General features: G+C 45.7%; 2 protein-coding genes and 1 non-coding gene across 3 annotated transcripts in view; 1 reads left to right on the top strand and 2 right to left on the bottom strand.

Annotated features, from left to right (window-relative positions):
• Positions 1-3,564, bottom strand: part of PLXDC1 (plexin domain containing 1) — a 108,945-nt gene extending 105,381 nt beyond the window's left edge. The window contains exon 1 of the mRNA XM_069074299.1: positions 3,245-3,564. Coding sequence (XP_068930400.1) covers positions 3,245-3,320 — 76 coding nt within the window. The 5' untranslated portion in view covers positions 3,321-3,564. The remainder of the gene's footprint in view (positions 1-3,244) is intronic.
• Positions 1-17,882, top strand: part of RPL19 (ribosomal protein L19) — a 108,465-nt gene that overhangs the window by 28,523 nt on the left and 62,060 nt on the right. The gene's annotated exons all lie outside the window — the stretch shown is intronic.
• On the bottom strand, positions 8,079-8,150 carry TRNAC-GCA (transfer RNA cysteine (anticodon GCA)). Its single transcript has one exon. It is a non-coding gene; the product is annotated as a tRNA-Cys (tRNA).

Raw genomic sequence — 17,882 nt, 5'->3', positions numbered from 1 at the left:
TGCGTCATCTTGTTCTTCCCCAGTGATTTGCTTATTGAATAAAGGTAATTTTTTTTGTTCACATTTACCTGTTTATTAAAATTGCTGTCAATGTTCATTAAAATAAGCATTCCCCTGAAAATAAGCCCTCTGGTGTTTTTCTGTCCAAAAAAAAAATAATAAGACAGTGTCTTATTATCGGGGAAACACGGTACAAGTCAGGCACTCTGCTAGTTCTGGGGATATAAAAAAAGATAAAAAACAGTAAATTGTTGCTCTCCAACAATTTACAAGGTGACTGCAATAACATAAATGAAAAAAAAAACAATAAGCCTATTTTTTTCCTGAAGACTGCTGGAAAAGTATGTCTCCTACTTCTCGAGAGAGAGAAGTGGCAGACAAGAATTTCAGGATGAAGCATGCATTTTTTTTTTTACATGGCCAATGGGTTGGTTTGACTGACTATACAGGTTATCACTATGACTTTTGGGATACCCTGTCCATACTTTTTAAAAAGAAGGGCTTTATACAGGGATGTAATGGGAAGGGAGATGAGAGGAGAGTCATTGAAAATGATATAAGAAAAAAGAGAAAAGCATCAATAAAACTTAAAAAAAAATTTAAAGAACCTACTATGTACAGGTAGTAAGGTTCAGACAGAAAACGAAATGGTTCCTGCCCTCGAGCAACTTTTCTTTCTACTGGGAAGATATAACCTGTAGCCAGATAAATTAAGCATAATGCAAGATAACTGGAGGAAGGAGAGATTACTAGACACTGGAGAGAGCAGGAAGAGTTAACTTCTGAGATAAACCTTAAAGGAACATAAAAATTCTGAAAGTCAGGGATTGGGTGGGAGTGCATTCTAGGGACAAGGAAAGGCTTCTAAGAATACTTGGAGGTGGGAAATTGATTGATCTAAATTGATTGGAATATAGACTACCTGAAGGGAAGAAATTGAAATAAGACAGGAAAGGCAAATTGGGACAAAACTGCAGAAGGCCTTGAATACCAGGCTAAAGGGCTTATATTTCTCTTAGAGGCAATAAATAGGGAGCTGCTAAATGTCTCTGAGCAGAAGAGTGTCATTGCATCTTAGGAAAATTACTGTATGTTGGAAGAGACTGGCAACAAGGAGATTAATTAAAAGTCTATTGCAATAATCCAGGCAAGAAGTGATAATGGTCTGTACAGAATTGTGTGAAGATTAAGAGGATATGCTTGGTTTCTTCCCAATCTCCTGACTTCCCACCCACTTTCCTAATGGGAGCCTTTCCTTAGCTGCAGCTCTAACTAAGGGGCTTTTGTGTCTTTATGAAAACTGAAGAACTCATTTCTCTGGGTAGAACTCCTTCTGACTCAGATGTACCCCTCCACTAAGGTTTCCTTGTGCCAGAAATCAGAGTGCAGGAACCCTACAAAACAAGTCTTTCCAAGGCTTGAGGAGCAGTGATGGGGAGGGTAGAGCAGCCTAAAATCTAAGATGAAAGAAAATTTGTCATTCTAGAACTAGTTCAATTTCTGAGCAGCCCAGATTCTAAGGGTGGTGTAAGAGTTCCCAGGGGAGGTTTGAGAAAGTGGTTATGTGATGGAACTTTGATTTAGGAAATCTTATTTTAATCCTCTCTCTGCCACTGGCTCTGTGATTGAAGCTCTGGCATATGCTCAGTCTCCTCATCTGTAAAATGGGAGCAACACTGACCTACCTTACTGGGTGGTCTGGAAAAAGTTTTTGAAAACTTTAAAACAGCATTAAAATGTGTTATTGCTATTTAGCCCAGAGGCTGCTGAAGGTGAAAAGGGTGAGAGAGAACCTAGTCAAGGGTGTGAAAGCATTTAGAGAACGAAATGAAGGAAGGAGAGAAAGTAGGATATATAAATTACAGCTTGTGCTTTGCCCCCACTGAGCTGTGGGGGAGCAGAGAACATAAGAGTCCCCACTGAGATGGTCCTGAAAAAATCAATTAGCACAATCTTGCTGCCCCCCCCCCAATCACAGAAGAATCTCCCTATTTAAGGTCTTCCTGTCCTCCCCTTCCCCTCCCCCCCTATCACCACAAGGACACTCCCAATCCTCCTATTCCAGCTCCTTCCTTGTGGTTGGAAAATCCTCCTTAGATTTAACCTAATTTGGGTTAAAGGATAAAATGTCTTGAAGGTTCTTAAGGGGGAGGATAGAGAAGACCAAGGATGGCTTAGTGTTTCCTTCCTCCCACCCAAAGACATAGGGTCACACTTCGAGCTGCACAGGGAGGGGGAGGGTATGGTGGCAGCAGAAACAGTGCCATGGGGACCATTACTATTCAAATCAAAGGAGAGCTGCTTTAGCTGGCCACAGGTCACTCCACCTCAGCCCACCAAGTGTCCAGAGCCCTTCCTCGTTCCCCGTGGGCTCTTACCACCTGGTCCCCAAATCCTATGCCTCAAAGGGACACGAGGTCTCGGATTCTCTTCCCTTTCACCACTTATCCACATTAAAGTAGAAAGGGATCGACTATGGAGGGGGCAAAACACAGCTCTGGGAGGGGAAGACCCCCGGATTTAGCCCAGAGCTGGGTTCCCAACAGTGACTCTCCCCTTCTTATCTGTTCTGTGGAGTGTGGGACCCCCTCAGCTTCAGTTCTCCTGGTCCAGTCTGGCGTTTACTCTCCCAGAGTCTCCAAGCTATTCTCTTACCCACAAGGGTCTCTCCCCTCCACTTAAGGAAGGTTAGGGTGGATTGGCACCCATTCCGTCTCCCAATACCCCCCCCCACACACACACACACACTCACACGTACTGAGAGTCCTCTGAAGGGCTCCAGGTCTGGGTACAGGACTGCCTTTTTGCAGCTAATCCCCAGGTGTCCTGTGCCCAGGTGCCCACATATATGCTCACCTCTCAACACCGTGAGTCACGGAACCAGAGCACGTCAGAGCTGGAAAGAACCTTGAGAAATCTAGTCCCACCCCTCATTTGAGAAACCTCGAGCTCCGGGAAGGGGCAACGGTTTGTGTTCTCCCCCTCACCTATCCTACCCCCACATACTCCCATGCACCCTCCGGAGCCGGGATGCTCACAAATGCATTCATCTGCTAGCATGTTTGCACATGCATGTAGTCTCCAGAAGCGCGAGCGCGCGCGCGCGCGCACACACACACACACACACACACACACACACACACCTGCGCGCCCTCTTGCACGCCCCAAACAGCTCATAGCTCTCCTTCCAGGGACCCCCTCCCCACCTGCCCCCGGCCATGCCAACTTTATCCCTTCCTCCTACCTGCTCCCAGATCTGGGCTCAGCCCACCGGCTGCCTCCCTGAGCACCGCCAGCAGGAACCAGAGATCCCCCCTCATGGTGGAGTTTGGGGGCCTGGGGCCCCGGAACCTTGGTCCCCCAGTCCCTGGGGCCCGGCAGGGACACGGGAGGAAGGGAGGGAGAGGATGGGTGGCTTGAAGGCAGAGGCGGGGGGAGCCAGCTACGAGGTCCCCCTCCCGAGTTAGAGACAAGAGGACCGGCAGACTGAGAGAGGGCCAGTCAGCCTGCCTGCTGTGGGCTGGGAGCAAGGGAGCAAAGCCGCAAGAGAACGAGGAGGGAGGGAGAGCCGCGGCAGCTGGGAGCCGGGGGGTAAGGGGGGCGGAGAGTGGGGCGGGGGAGGAGGGTGTAGGAGGAGCTCCGGCCTGCCCGCCAGCCCGCCTGCCGGCCCGGCTGCAGGGAGTCAGACTGCTGCTGGCAAAGGGACCAGGAGCACGCGGGTGGTGTGCCCTCTCGTGGCCTCCCCGGGGACGCCTCTGGCCGCCGCCGGCTGGGTCTGGCCACGCAGCACAGTGGGAGCAGCAAACACCCCCACCCTTTCCATTTCTATAGTGCGTAAAGGGTTACAAAGAAGTGAGGTCCGCTCTTATGCCCATTTTACAGATGAGAAAACAAGCTTAGAGAGCAGACCCTTAGTGGTTACGGACCTGGGTTCGAATGTCATCTCTTCATCTTACAAATTGTGATCTTGGGCAAATCACTTCACTCCTCTAGCCTTCAGTTTACTGGTCAGAAAAATGAAAGGGATTCTCAGTCTATAATCCTTTTAGCCCATTATTTGCCTATGGTCATAGAATGAATGATACAAACACTAGCCCTTCCCCGGGACTAAGGAGTAACAGTTGGTTGACTCCAGTCCCAGAGAATTTTGTACCTACTCCACACCCCCGCCCCAGTCCGAACTGCTTATCGCCTTCTCTCTGACATTATCTCCCACCTACTCTGTATATATCTTGCACACATATGTACATACACATACAGAGATACATACATACATATATATTATATATTTGTTTGATGTTCTCTCTCCCATTATAATGTAAGCTCCTTGAAGGTGGGTACTCTTTTGCTTCCTTTTTTTTTTTATTCCCCAGGGCTTAGCACAGTAACTGCCACATAGTAGGCATTTAATAAATGCTTATTAACTGGTCATTTTTTATTCTTTTGTTAGAAGATAATTTATTTTATCTTATTTTGCCTTTTCAATTAACAAGAATTTTTCTCTCCCTCCCACTCCCCTGCCCTTGTAGCAGCAAGCACCCCATCGTCCCCAGGGTGGCTGCCAATACAGGTTCTTAGATCTGCTTTTCAAAAGGAAAGCAACTCAAAATGGGTTAACAAGCTTACTTTAATCAATCAAATATATCATTTACCTAGTTCAGGGGAAAAAGGTCAGCCCCGGAACTTCAGAGTATGCAGACAGAAATTATCAAGACAGAAAAACATATCAAGCAGACAGGCCTCCAAACTGTCCAACCATTACATCCATACCAAATCACAGTTACCAGAGAGGGACAACACTTCTCAAAGTGAGCCCCAAAGCAAACCTTCCCATCAGGGCTTATATAGCCTTCTTCTGGCTCAGAGAATGTAACAACCTTCTTGACCCACTGCCCAATCACAAAGTATCTCCTGAGAAACAAGCCTCCTACCACAGGATCCAGGTGCCCTTAAGCCTAGGGGCAGGGAAGATCTTAAAAATTTACATTCCTATAACACCCCTCCACTGAATGACAGCAACAAAAAGAAATTAAAACTCAAACCATCATAATAAATATTCATAGTCAAGTTAAGCAAATTCCCTTATTGGTCATATCCAAAAATGTATGTATCACTGTAATTCGGGTCCATCACCCCTCAGTCAGGAGGCGAGTAGCCGTGCCACCCACATCTTCTGTACTCTGGAATCCTGGTTTGCTGAATGATTTTGTAACCACCCTCCACCCCACCCCATCCCCTAGCTGCTACACTGAGGGGAAACTGAGGGAGGGGGAAGAGCCCTGAATGCTCCTAATTTATCACTCTACTTAGTCCTCCTACTGATTGATCTTACTTGCATCTCATTTCACTAAACTCTGCCTTCAGTTCTCAAGACAATCTTTAAGTTATAATATTGCTCCCTATAATTCTGTCTTTGTGTTGGAGGTCATGTTTGTTTTCACCTTCCTCCTAGCACTCCCCCAGTCTTATAAAGAGTAGGGGGGGTAACCTTTTCCCTTACCAAATCAGAACTCTAGTCTGGTTTTCTTCACTTTGAAATATTCTCATGGGGCTTAGGTGCTCCTATTCCTCTTTTGGGTCTCCCAGGCCAAGAGAGGGAGCCAGGAACAGGGAGGGATAGGGGAATGATGACGATGGAAAGACCTTGACTACAAATATTCTGGGAAAACTCCCTCCCCCAGAAGCCACAACTAGTCAAGATGCTATCTTTCCGTGCCAGAACACTGGGAAGATAGGGGCAACAAGATCTATTTTAAGTTCTGACCCAATATTCAAGGCAGAAGCCCAAAAAGAGAGGTGTTCTTTCTGCGTTCTCTTTCCTCGCCCTCTACTCCCCTCCCCACCTGTCACTACCTTATAATAGACTCAAGTGATAAATCATCTTTTTCCCCTTTCAGGACAAGAGTAAAAATATCCACAATTTAGGAGACTTAATAGACAGCAGGGAATCAGGTCAGGACACTGAAGTGCCTCTTTCTTCCCCCGGCCTACTTAAAAGTCATGAAGAAGGAGCTGGGGTGGCACTGGGTACTGAATACCATTCTCACCCACCATAGTTCCTGGAGGGAGGTGTATGGGGAGAGTGTAGAAAAGGAGGGAGAGGATACAAGGGACAAAGGACTATGGGAAAGAGAATGGAAGTTGGGGATGGGGGTGGGATGGAGTTAACTGCAGAAAAGAGCTGAAAAGATTCTGGGAGGCATGGAGAGAAGGAGGGGTACATAGCAGGGATCAGGGACTTGCTCGATTTTTACACAAAATGTATAATTTACAAGTTAAAACACAAACCAAATGTCAACTTCTTCCTGGGTTCCTCCCAGCCCCCACATCCTCTCCTTTTTGTTCCAACTCAATACTCTGTTTTAGTACCCAGGGTCCTGTAGTCTAACTCTTCCAAAAAGCCTTTCCTGATTCCCCTACTTGTTAGTGCCACCCTAAGCACTATTATTGTTGCATATGTCCCTGTTAATTTCTTGTATCCCATTAGTAGATTGGAAACTCCCTGAGGGCAGGGACTCTCATTTTTTAATTTATGTCTCCAATTCCTAATGCAGTGCCAGGCACTTATTCGGCACTTATCAAATAAATGCTGATTGATCGATTGATTCCAGCTCCAGAACCCTAGTGTGCTGTCCGCCCCGGCTCAAGCTCCATCCTGAAGCCTCCCGTTGGTTTGGCAGGGGATACTCTTGGCGTCTCACTGATAAATCCCCTTTGTCCCGGGCTGCGCTGGTGATTCGGCGGCAGCCCCCTTTCCAACGCGGCCTTCTGCTGCCCTCTACTGGCTCCTCGGGGGTAAGCCCCGGAGCCTCCGGGCTGCACAATTCTTGGTTGCTAGGTTTGCGGAGAGGCCACTTGGCGGGACTTTCAGCCCGGGGACCTTTCTCGCTGTCCTCAACAAGAGGGGCTCCAGGTGGAATCCCTGCGGACGGAATCCAAGCTCTGGCCCCGGGGTCCTAATGTGGTGCTCCTCAGCGGCTTGGGGGGGGGAGAAATCTGGCAAAGGAAGTTTCCCTTCGCGTCCTCCCCCCCCCCCCAGGAACTTGGGGAGCAGAACACGTGCAAATTTAAAACCTCTCAAACGTCAAGGAGAATCCGCGTACCCTCCCCTTTCCATCCCCTCTCCTCCTTCAGAGTGCAAAGGCGGCGGAAGGGCTAACCTCAACGCGCTTAATATAAAAAGGAGGGAGCTGGTGATCTAATGCTCATTTTAAAAGAGAATCCCTATCCCCCACGCCTGAGATTTAGGGAGTTAAAAAATCTTTGAAAACATACAAATAAAGAAGGGTTTTGAACCGGGGACCTCTTGATCTGCAGTCAAATGCTCTACCACTGAGCTATACCCCCTCTGCCGGATGGGAAAGGCGTAAAGAGAACTCTTAGAGGCTGTTACCGCGCAGGCGCCATAGGGTGTTTTTTTTTTTTTATCCGAGAATGGAATTGTTTTTATAATTTATGCACCCAGAGTAGGAAAAGCCTGTAAGGTAGGTATTGTGTCAGGAACTACTGATACAAGAGAAGGGTGAGAGTCCCGGCCTTCGAGAAACTTACCTTGTACTAATGGGATACAATAAGTTCATAGATACATATCTAATATAAGATATAGGATAAAAGCTGTTTGCAGAACCTGAGAGCTCAGGCTTTCTGCTGATGTTGGAAAAATGCTTCCTGAGAGGATGCCCCCTTACTACAGGACCCAAGCAGGGGTCTCGCAACTCTTCTTGGGGAAACCTGGGGAGGAGGGGGTAAGGAGAATCCTTCCAGAAAAAGACTTCCCAACTCCAAGAGCCCTTCCTCCCACATTGCAAGGATGGCCCTTGTTCCGCTCCATGGAGCTTTCACTGGTGCTCATGCTCCTCAGTCCCAGAGGACTCTGGGAACAATCCCCCTTCACTCAGCTTGGAGAGAAAGAAAATAAGTTACCTCCTCCAGGATACTTACTCTGTTCGTGACATTTCTTTGTACCGGAATAGGGTTTCAGTGTAACACACAAACGTGAGCCTATAACTATAACTAACTCGAAATCCCCTTCAAACCCAAAGGTGGGGGCAGAAGTGGAATTTAAAACTAGCGTTCCTAGGGGGCACCCGGATTTGAACCGGGGACCTCTTGATCTGCAGTCAAATGCTCTACCACTGAGCTATACCCCCCACACCAGCATATCTTCTACCTATGCATTTACCTTTGCAAATCAAGGGTGTGGTGATTTACTAATGACTGGTCAGTAAGGGTTGGGAGTGATAATTAGTCATCTTACACTTAAAAAGGAAGGGTAAACCGAGGAAACCACGAAAGTAAGGTAGGAGCAACCGGTTTGGATGCCAAAAGTCATTCACAAGTTTACTGCAAAAAGACGTGCCAGGAAAGGGTTTGATAACCTAAGGTCAGTCCTATCTCAGTTCTCGTGAACTGGTAACTGCCCTGTGTAGAATGGGGATTAAGAACCCCTCAGCCGGCGCTGGCGGGACCCGAAAGCCGAGAGAGCTGGAGGTGAGTCCGGCTCCGTACGTGTCCAGGCCCTGGGTGAGTCTCGGTTCTGGCTGCTCCAGGTGGGAAGAGGACGGATAGGAAGCAGTGAGGAGCGCCCCGAACCGGGGAGGAATGCAAGGCCGCCCGTCCAGGCAAAGCAGTATGACTTGCTGTGCTAAGTTACATACAGAAATTCAGGGACCATCAGACCTTCCACCTCTACAACAAGCTCCTTGTGACAATTAACGTCCATCTATAAATTGATCTTTTATTTGGAGCTTGTTCTGGGTTGAAGCTTGTGGATGATGGAAACATTCCCCTGGCAATGTCTCTGGGGCGACTCCTTCGACGAGCCTCCTCAAAAGCATCTGACCTCCTGACCCTCACCCCCAGTGGCAGCAGTGGCCCTCCCTCTGTACTGGATGGGGAGATCATCTACTCGAAGAACAATGTCTGTGTCCATCCCCTGCAGGTTCTGCAGGGCCTTGGGGAGCATCACCCAGGTTATTTGTGCTTGTACATGGAAAAGGATGAACTTCTGGGAACCACACTCATTCTTGCTTGGGTCCCTAACTCCAGTATCCAGAGGCAAGATGAAGAGGCTCTGTGGTACATCACGCCTGAAAGCTCCCCTGTGCGCAAGGCCCCCAGCAAGCGAGGCCATCGTGCTCAGGGCTCTGGAGAGCCTCATCAGCCTTCATCAGCCACGGAACGGTGATGCACTCTGACCCCTAAGGACGAGGACATCTTGGTGGTGGCCCAGAGTTTCCAAATTACCATCCACATAAGTTCCTCATTAGAAGATGGGGAAAAGCTATCCCAAGTCTTGGGGACAGACAGTCCTATCCAAGCTACCCAACCTGTCCATAGTGACTCAGGAATCTTATCTACTATCAGTTCTCAGAATGAGCCAAATAGGTCTGAAATGTCAGTGGATGGTACAGAGGAGGGACCAGAGTTGAGGCCAGAACCTGGAGAAGAGGAAGGCTCCTTAGAGCTCTCTGCTGATGATGTGAGCAGAGACAGTACTTTTGATTCTGATTCTGATGCCTTTTCTTCACCCTTCTGCCTCTCACCAATAAGTGGAGCCCTTGCAGAGAGCAGCAGTTCTGTTTTTCTGGATGATGAAAATAGATTCTCTCTGTTTCTTCTTTGGTCAAGAATTCTTCCTATCTCCAAGTGTTATGAAAAGTATCTCCTTTCTCACAAAAACAGGAAATGGGTCCCTTGTTTGAAAAAAAATGTTTATAATAGCTCTTTTTGTAGTGGCAAAGAACTGGAAACTAAGGGAGTGCTTATCAATTGGTAAATGGATAAATAGAGGCATATAAAAAGTAACAGAATACTGTTGCACCAGAAAAAATTATGAAATGGATAGTTTATAAGGTACTTAGGAGGACTTGTTTGAACTGATGTAGAGTAAAGTGAGCAGAGTCAGGAGAACATTTTTATACAATAACAGCATTATAAAGAAAAATAACTTGGAAAGATTTGAGAACTCTGATCAGTGAAATGACGAACCATGATTCTAGAAAACTGATGATGAGGGGTGCTACCCACCTCCTCAGAGGGAATTTTTTTTTTACTTGATACTGAATATTTATGATTAGAAAAAAAATTTCCCTAGTGGCCTAAGGGAGGAGGGGAAAAGGATATAGAGTTAGAATAGAAAGAAAAAGAGAGTAATTGAAGCAGCCTTTTTTTTTTTGTAAAAATACATTAAACAGAAGAACATTAGGAAGGTTAGCGAGAATCATAGACAAGAAGCACAGCTTTGTAAGTTACAGGTTAAATTTATTATATATTTTAAAAGAATACTACATCAGGAGCAGCTAGGTGGCACAGTGAGTAAGAGCACCAGCCCTGGAGTTGGGAAGACCCAGGATTGGTTCTGGCCTCGGATACTTAACACCCACACAAAAAAACTGGCCGTGTAACCTTGGGCAAGTTACTTAACCCCAATTGCTTTAAAAAAAAAAAAAGAATACTACTTCACAGTTTCATATAAAATTCTTTTGTTTCTGTTTTATCATGTAATTGAAAATACCCATTTTTGGAGTGTTTCTTAAGTGCAGAATAAAAATAAATAAATTTTAAAAAAAAGAACCCCTCACCCTTAGGGCTCTCAGAGGTTTTCTGGGTGCCAGTACCACCCAAGGGCAGTCCCTGCCTCTTACTTCCTGTTCTGTCTAGACTGTGGGTGTATACTGCCTGAGAACACTCACTTTAGAAGATCCTTAATCCCTCAGGGATGCAACAAGCTCAAACCAATCTAGCCCCTTCCTACCTCTTCCCAATGCCCCGGAGACTGTCTCCTTAGATAGACTTGGAGCCAAAACTTCCAAGCAGTGTCATCTCATCCACCATGCCATGTCAACCTGGAAAACAACTACAATAAGCATAGTAATAAGTATTGTTCATATTTCTCTATGCCTTTTAAGTTTGTAAGTCTAGCCAGAGATCCAAGCCCCCGGTTACAGATAACTATCTAATTTAGAGTTAGATACTCCCAAGCTTCTATCTGACATTACATGTAAATGAATTTGAGCCAGAACAAAAAGTAAGCTAATGAGTCAAAGCTATTGTTCTCTACCCATCTAGTCACATTCCTGTCCTTATTATTCATATCTGGCAGCAGCTGAATTTTGGCCATTCAGAAACTTACCACAAAGTACTTCACTAAAAAATCATTGAGGGGTTGCCTCCCTTTATATCCCCACAATTTAGCACAGTCTGGCATATCCTAGGTGCTTAATAAATGCTTATTGACTGGCTGAGGTAAGTATGGCAAGTGTTAAGACCCCATTTTACAGATAAGAAAACTGAGTCTCAAAGAGTAACTTGCTCAAGATCACACAAATAGTTAGTGTCTCAAAAACATGACAACTGGTGGCCAGTCTGGCAAGGCTATCCTGCCCCCTTCCTTTCCTGCTCCCTTCCTTTCCTGAAACTTGTCTATTCAGGCCCGAAATGTACGATCTACCAGCATCTCAACCTGCAATGCTTCTTGTCCAGGAGCCAGAAAGCAAGGAAAGGCAAGAGTATGGTTTAAGGAAGAAGACAGTGTAAGAAGGCATTTATCAACCCTCAGGATATGGGGTTTTTTCTTTAATAACCAGCACAGTTAAAAAAAATAATTACAAAAAGATGAACACATCAACATAGTAAAGACTTGGATGGGAGTAGGAATTGGACAAGGTGAAAGGATTAATTGACAAAAAGGGATGGGAAATAGAGGGATGGGATTGGAAGGAGAATGGCAGATGTAGAAGGAAGGGATTAGACTATAAAGAACACAGTTTGTACCAAGGCTGCCCTTATCTATCTTCCCAATTTACTGAAATCTCCCTGAGATTGGGGACAGGATGAATAAATGAAAGAAAAACATGAAAATGCCTTTATTACATGCTTACAATATTCAAAAGACTGTGCTAAGTGCTAGGGGTAAAGGATGAAGGTAGAGAGGTCTAGGAGGTAAAGAAGAGGTTCAATGTCTGCCCCTTTGTCCTCACTCTTCTTTTCTCCCCAAAAGTATATTTTAGAGATTCCAAGGCCTGTTATGTTTGTGGGAGTTAGGGGGTAGGAAGGAGACGGAAGTGCTCAATTCTTATTCTCTACCTCCTCACCCCCAATACATCCACCCCTACCTTCTCTGGGAAGGGCACTTTGGGGGGAGAGGTATAGTTTCCCTCTTCTTTGAGGATGGACAGGTAGGCAGGTGGGCTGACAGCTAAATCCCAGAAGGTTTGTAGTTTCACTGTCCAAAAGCTAGACTCTACCATCTGCCCCCAACACCCTCTCTCGGAAATGTGGAAAAAAAATAATTTTGCTATTTTTCTTCTACATTGTCTTTAGAAAAATAGACTACTCAAACCTCTTGTTTAACCTGAGGGTACAAAGCAAGAGGGAGGTTGCTAATTAGACACTAGTTGGCAGTAACTCAAGATTTTATCCATTCTAGTCTCACTGGAAGCCTGTAAGAGAAGGCAAAGGAGAGCAGTTAAATGGTATCCCCAGAGTGATGGTGGTCATCTCCAACTACCCCAATACCCAAATTGTTCCTCTAGGTTTCTTTCCACCAGACCTATTTCTCCCCCTCTGACACCAGCCCTGCCTTTGTTTTGCAGCCTTTCTGACCCATGTACGGCTTTTTTTTTGGCAAAGATACTGAAGTGGTTTGCCATTTCCTTCTTCAGCTCATTTTACAGATGGGGAAACTGAGGCAAACAGGGTGAAATGACTTGCCCAGGGTCACTCAGCTAATAAGTATCTGAAGCCAGATTTGAACTCAGAAAGATGAGTCTTCCTGACTCCAGGCTCAGCACTCTGTCCACTGTGCCACCTAGCTGCCCATAAGGCATATGACCTCAAGGCATAGGACCCCCTTATTTGCAAGGTATTAAAGTAATTTAAGTAATGTTTCACTTGTAGTAAGAGTTTTAATAGGTAGGCCAGATCCCTCTTTCCTACTCCTACTTAGCACGTTGGGGTAGCTAAGTTAACTCTCTCCTGCCAGTGGCAAAGGAGAGAGATGGCACAACCAGAAATGAGCTTGCTCCTTATCTGACTGAGCCCTGGATCCCTCTTTCCTAACTTCTCCACCACAGGTGTCCCCAGAGCAGAGGGAGGAGGGAAGAGATTGTTCTGGGGAACAAGGTCAGGCTTCCAAGCTCTCAGGGCTTTCCCCATGCTCAGTCCTTCCCCTGTGATGGCACAGCAGGCTTATACGTGCCAAGGATGATGTTTGATAAAACTAAGGTTGAAGGAATGGGAGATTTCTGAGGTAGCCATTTAGTTCTTCACATCCTGCTCATTGGCAAAGATGAGCACTGATGCTTCCCCAAATATGCTGCTAGAGAAGTCCCTTTTTTAAATTAAATCATAGAAATGAATCCCTCTGAGTACCCACCCTCATTACCCATTGATTTCTTCCTCCCCAATCCAGGGCCACTATTGCCCATCCTCACCCTCATAACCAGCATTAGACTAACCTAGGCTTTTTAAAATGCCCAAATCAGGAGACTGGAATGTCCAGTTGCCACTAAGGTGAGCACTAAGCCTAGAGCTGCAAGTAAGATTAATGGCCTTGCAGGTGCCATCAGAAACAAAGTGGCATGACTGCCACTTGTGGGAAATCAATCGAGATTTTTCATGGATGGGTGTTCTGGTAGGCAATGCTTGTTTCAGAATTTGGGGCTAAGCTTACAGGGTCCCTGAGAGGAGGGTACCTGACTAGTCAGGGTTGAGGAGGGAGATGGCTTATTTCCCAAGAAAGCTCTTGGCCATTTGAGCATTGCTGTACTCTATCTCAGCAGCCCCTCGGCCTCACCTCAGGGCTAGCATCTCACTGACAGATGTTCCCTGTTTGTGCTATCAATCCCTAGGATGATGAACTGGGAAGCAGAAGAAAGTTATGGCTTTCTGGGCCTCAGCCTACCTACTCCCTTTTTCTCTGGATCTCAAGTTTGGTGTTGCCTGGAGATGTTCTCTGAAGGGATTGCTGCCCTTATGCCTGCCCCTCAGAAATATTTTGGTCCCCATCCTTATTCCCAACTTTTAAAATTCTTCTAGGTCGGCTAGGTGGTGCAGTGAACAGAGCACTGGTCCTGGAGTCAGGAGAACCTGAGTTCAGATTTGACCTCAGACACTTAACACTTACTAGCCATGTGACCTTGAGCAAGTCACTTAACCCCAATTGCCCTCCCTTCCCCCCTCTAAAAAGCAAAAAAAAAAAAAGAATATTCTAAAATTCTCTTCTATAAATCTAGGATGAGAGAAATGATTATTAATAACCAATGGTTTGGGAAGATACAGAGTTCTCACCTTTTTTCTTTTTTTTTTCTTTTTGCTTTTTTGGAGGGGGGACAGTAGGGCAATTGGGGTTAAGTGACTCTCCCTCTTTTTCTGAAGTCCTCATTTCAAGGCTCAGTTTTTGAAGGAAAGAACTAAAGACGGAATTAACCTTGCTACCCCCACCCAATTTTACAAGTAATTTAATCCCATTGTGTTCTACTCAGGCTTGAGTGGGGGACATAGATCCTTTGTCTAGATTTTCCCAGGCTGGGGGTAATTTAGAAGGAAATGACATAATCAAAGTTATATCCCCAGCCTCTTATTAGAATAGGTCCACTTCTCATTATAATATTCATTATCTCTCATTAATTGTTAACCAATCACAGTTGATTACCACCCTCAGGAACACCCACTCTTCCAAGGGCATATAAATTGAGAGCCTGCATTATGATTTATATTTGGCATTCCAGAGTGTCATTGATCCATTTTATTGGTAATATTCTAGCCTTATTAATAAAATGGCTAATTACCCAGAAACTTTGTCTCTCAAATTTATTACCCATCACTTCAGTGGGCATAGATGTATGGCCTTTACTCAAGGAATACAATAGATAGTAGCATCCCAAAACCTATTCAAAGAAGACAAGAAAGTGGAGCTCCAAGAAATGTGGGGAACACTGTAACTTGGACATCAGACAAATGACTGGCAAGAAAAAATGGACAAAACTCAACACCACAAGACTCCATCATTTGTCTCCCAGGCTGCCCTCATGTTGGGGGGGTGGAGAGGGAGGGAGGGAGAACTGAGTCAGTTATAGCATTCCAGACTGGAGGTCAGGACACTTCATGCCAAAATATTCTTTTTGTTTCATAAGTTCAAGATGGGTGAGTTGTCACTAGGCGACAACTATGAAAAAGATCTGAGTGTTTTGGTGGTCTACAAGCTCAATACAATTGAGCAATTCTATGCAGCAGCCAAATAGAAGCTAATTCAATATTAGCCTGTGCTGGGAAAGGCAGAGTATCTAAAATTAGAGAGGAGAGGGGCTCCACACTCCTTGAATATTATTGTCTGTTTTTGCTACCACATTTTTGGAAGGACATTGCCAGCCAGCCAGAGAGTGTTCAAAAGGGTATCCAGAATGATGGGAGGGCAGGAGAGCATCATAGTTGAAAGAACTATGAATGAGAAGACTTGAGTGGGTGGTCTGGTGGGCAGTATTTGGCTCAGAAACTCTCAGGGCCCAGCAATAACTGCATAGGTTCCCCAGGGTGGTGGAGGGTGAGAGAGGAGGTTTCAAGTGTCTGAAGAACTTATGAAAGAGGGATTAAATTTCTTTTGCTTGGCCCCAGAGGGCACAAGTAGTAATGATGGGTAGAAGATTCAATGAGGCAAATTTAGGGTTAATTTAAGGAAAATAACAACCTAACCATTAGAACCATCTAAACTATAGACCCTTATCACCCACCACCCATCTCAATGACTGCATTAACCCAAAGTGTAATGAGCGGCTTACTCCTGCCATATCCCCTCCTACCCCCCAAGGAGGTCTCCTTACTAGAAGCCTTCCATTTCTGTATCAGTGTAATGTAATGCCAAGGAAAGGCAACTTCCCAAGGTTCAGAATACCAGCATAGGTGCTCTCCATTTTATTCAGTGACCAACCAAGAACAGAGAAGATCAAAACATGACATCATTCCAAATACAGCATTTACTAAATGTGATTAAATAATCTCCAAGGACTACCCCACCCCAGGACCTTCCAATCATTCAATCAATTACAAAGTCTCTGTTCTAAATACTTCTCCACCCCTAGGCTATACCTTAATTAAGTCCACCACAAAGCCCCTCTTCTCAAATGGAGATTAGTTTCCAAACATAAGGTCAAAAGTTCCCCACCCCTGGATCACAATTGAATCTACCCCAGAGTTACATCAAGTTTAAACACAGCACTTAATACCCAAATGGAGGTCTTTTCTTCATCTTGACACGAGGCAAGTTCTCAGCAATCTTAGTTCCTGGGGAGACAAGGCTTAGCAAGGCCATAAGATACATTGCCAATCCCTTCATGAATTTATCCTCTGTCTGTAGAACAGTCCTAGAACCCCTGAACACATTAGCAAAGCCCTCTCCCAGGATTTCTGTAAACATACAACAAGAAAATCCTTCTTCAGGGCTTCTGAACCAACAGAAAGGCTCCCAGACCCCTGCAAACAACAGCACCGTCCTTCACCAGTGGACAGTATTCACTCTCTGTCTGCAGGACAGTCTCAGGGCTTCTTAGTGAACAGCCAGGTTCCAGGACTTCTTCAACAACAGGACTGTCTTTCACCAGTGGACAAATCTGGCAAAACAACATCAAAACAGACAGACAAAGTACCAGCAAAACAGCCATGTCTCCTCAGTCCTTGGCAGCTCAGGGGGCAGGTCTCAAAAGTCCAGGGCAATTCAAAGCGGCCACCAGCAATTCTCTTAGTCGCTCTCTCTCCATGAGGTGCTGCTTCCAAAAAGGTCTTCTGCCTCTCTCTTGTGTCTCTCCAAATCTACGTCACCAGCTCCTCCCAGTTCAGGACTTTCTTTTCACATCAAAAAGTCCATCCCACAGGTGGGATTAACAAGCTATGGGTTTTAACACAATCAATTTGAAAACCAAGCCAATACAGGGGAATCTTTAAATGCCATTACTATCACAATCAGGAAAATTATATGAGAGATTGCTGATCATGTACAGGCTAGACTGGATGGTGTTTAGGACCCCTTCCTCCTCTCTGGTTCTGATGAACACCTCTCTGAGGCCAGGTCATGGGCAGAGTGTCCTATGGCTTGGGCCACTTTTGCTACTTCTCCTGGGAAAGGAAAAAACAGAGCAGCCCTTATCCCCTTCTCCTTCCCCAACCCAGTCTCTTAGGCACAGATCCAACAGTTTCTTGGGAGAGAAAATTTTCCTTTTGGTGCCGCAGGGCCACCTGGGTTGGAATAGTAGGTTTTCCTGCCATCCAATGTCCCACATTAAGAAGTAAGTCTTATGCAGAATGACCTCTCCCATCTTGCTGCCCACAGTAGATGTGTGTACCACCTCCTTCATCAGACTGGAGAGAAAAGAGGATAGAAACCTTCTGATTTGGTCACAGGAAGCTCTGTCCCTTTCCCTTCTGGAAGCTGTCCACAGGGCCCTGACTTAGAGATGAAGAACAACTGGATAGGACTGACAGGCAAGGTAGATACCCAAGCTGGAAGGTCCAGGAGAGTACTAGAGATTTGCCCAAATGCCCCAATCCTTTTCTCTTTCTCTCTGGGAAAGGACACTCAGGACTGGGAGAGAATGGTTGTCTTTCCTGCATTGTTCAGGCTTTTCTTGATCACCTTGTGTTCTGGGGGCAGTAAGGGGAAACAAGGCCAGTGCTGGGAGTTTGAGGAAGCTTAGTAATGGAAACACCCCTTCAACCTCCTCTAGAGTGAACTCAACTTTCTCCCTCATCAAAAGACAAAATGGACACATCCATCCCCAAGAAATGTGCTCCCTCTGCCCCCAGCAGTCCTTTCAAGAGCCCAATGGCCAACAGCTGCAAAATCGTTTTTTTCTCCCCACTGTTCCACATTTGCCCTCCAGAAAGCATTA

Source organism: Petaurus breviceps, unplaced genomic scaffold, assembly GCF_028583685.1.
Source record: "Petaurus breviceps papuanus isolate PSGF00001 unplaced genomic scaffold, PetGlider_PUasm1.0 90887, whole genome shotgun sequence".
Classification (NCBI taxonomy): domain Eukaryota; kingdom Metazoa; phylum Chordata; class Mammalia; order Diprotodontia; family Petauridae; genus Petaurus; species Petaurus breviceps.
The sequence above is the reverse complement of the archived record's forward strand: the minus strand, read 5'-3'. Positions and strand labels throughout refer to the sequence as shown.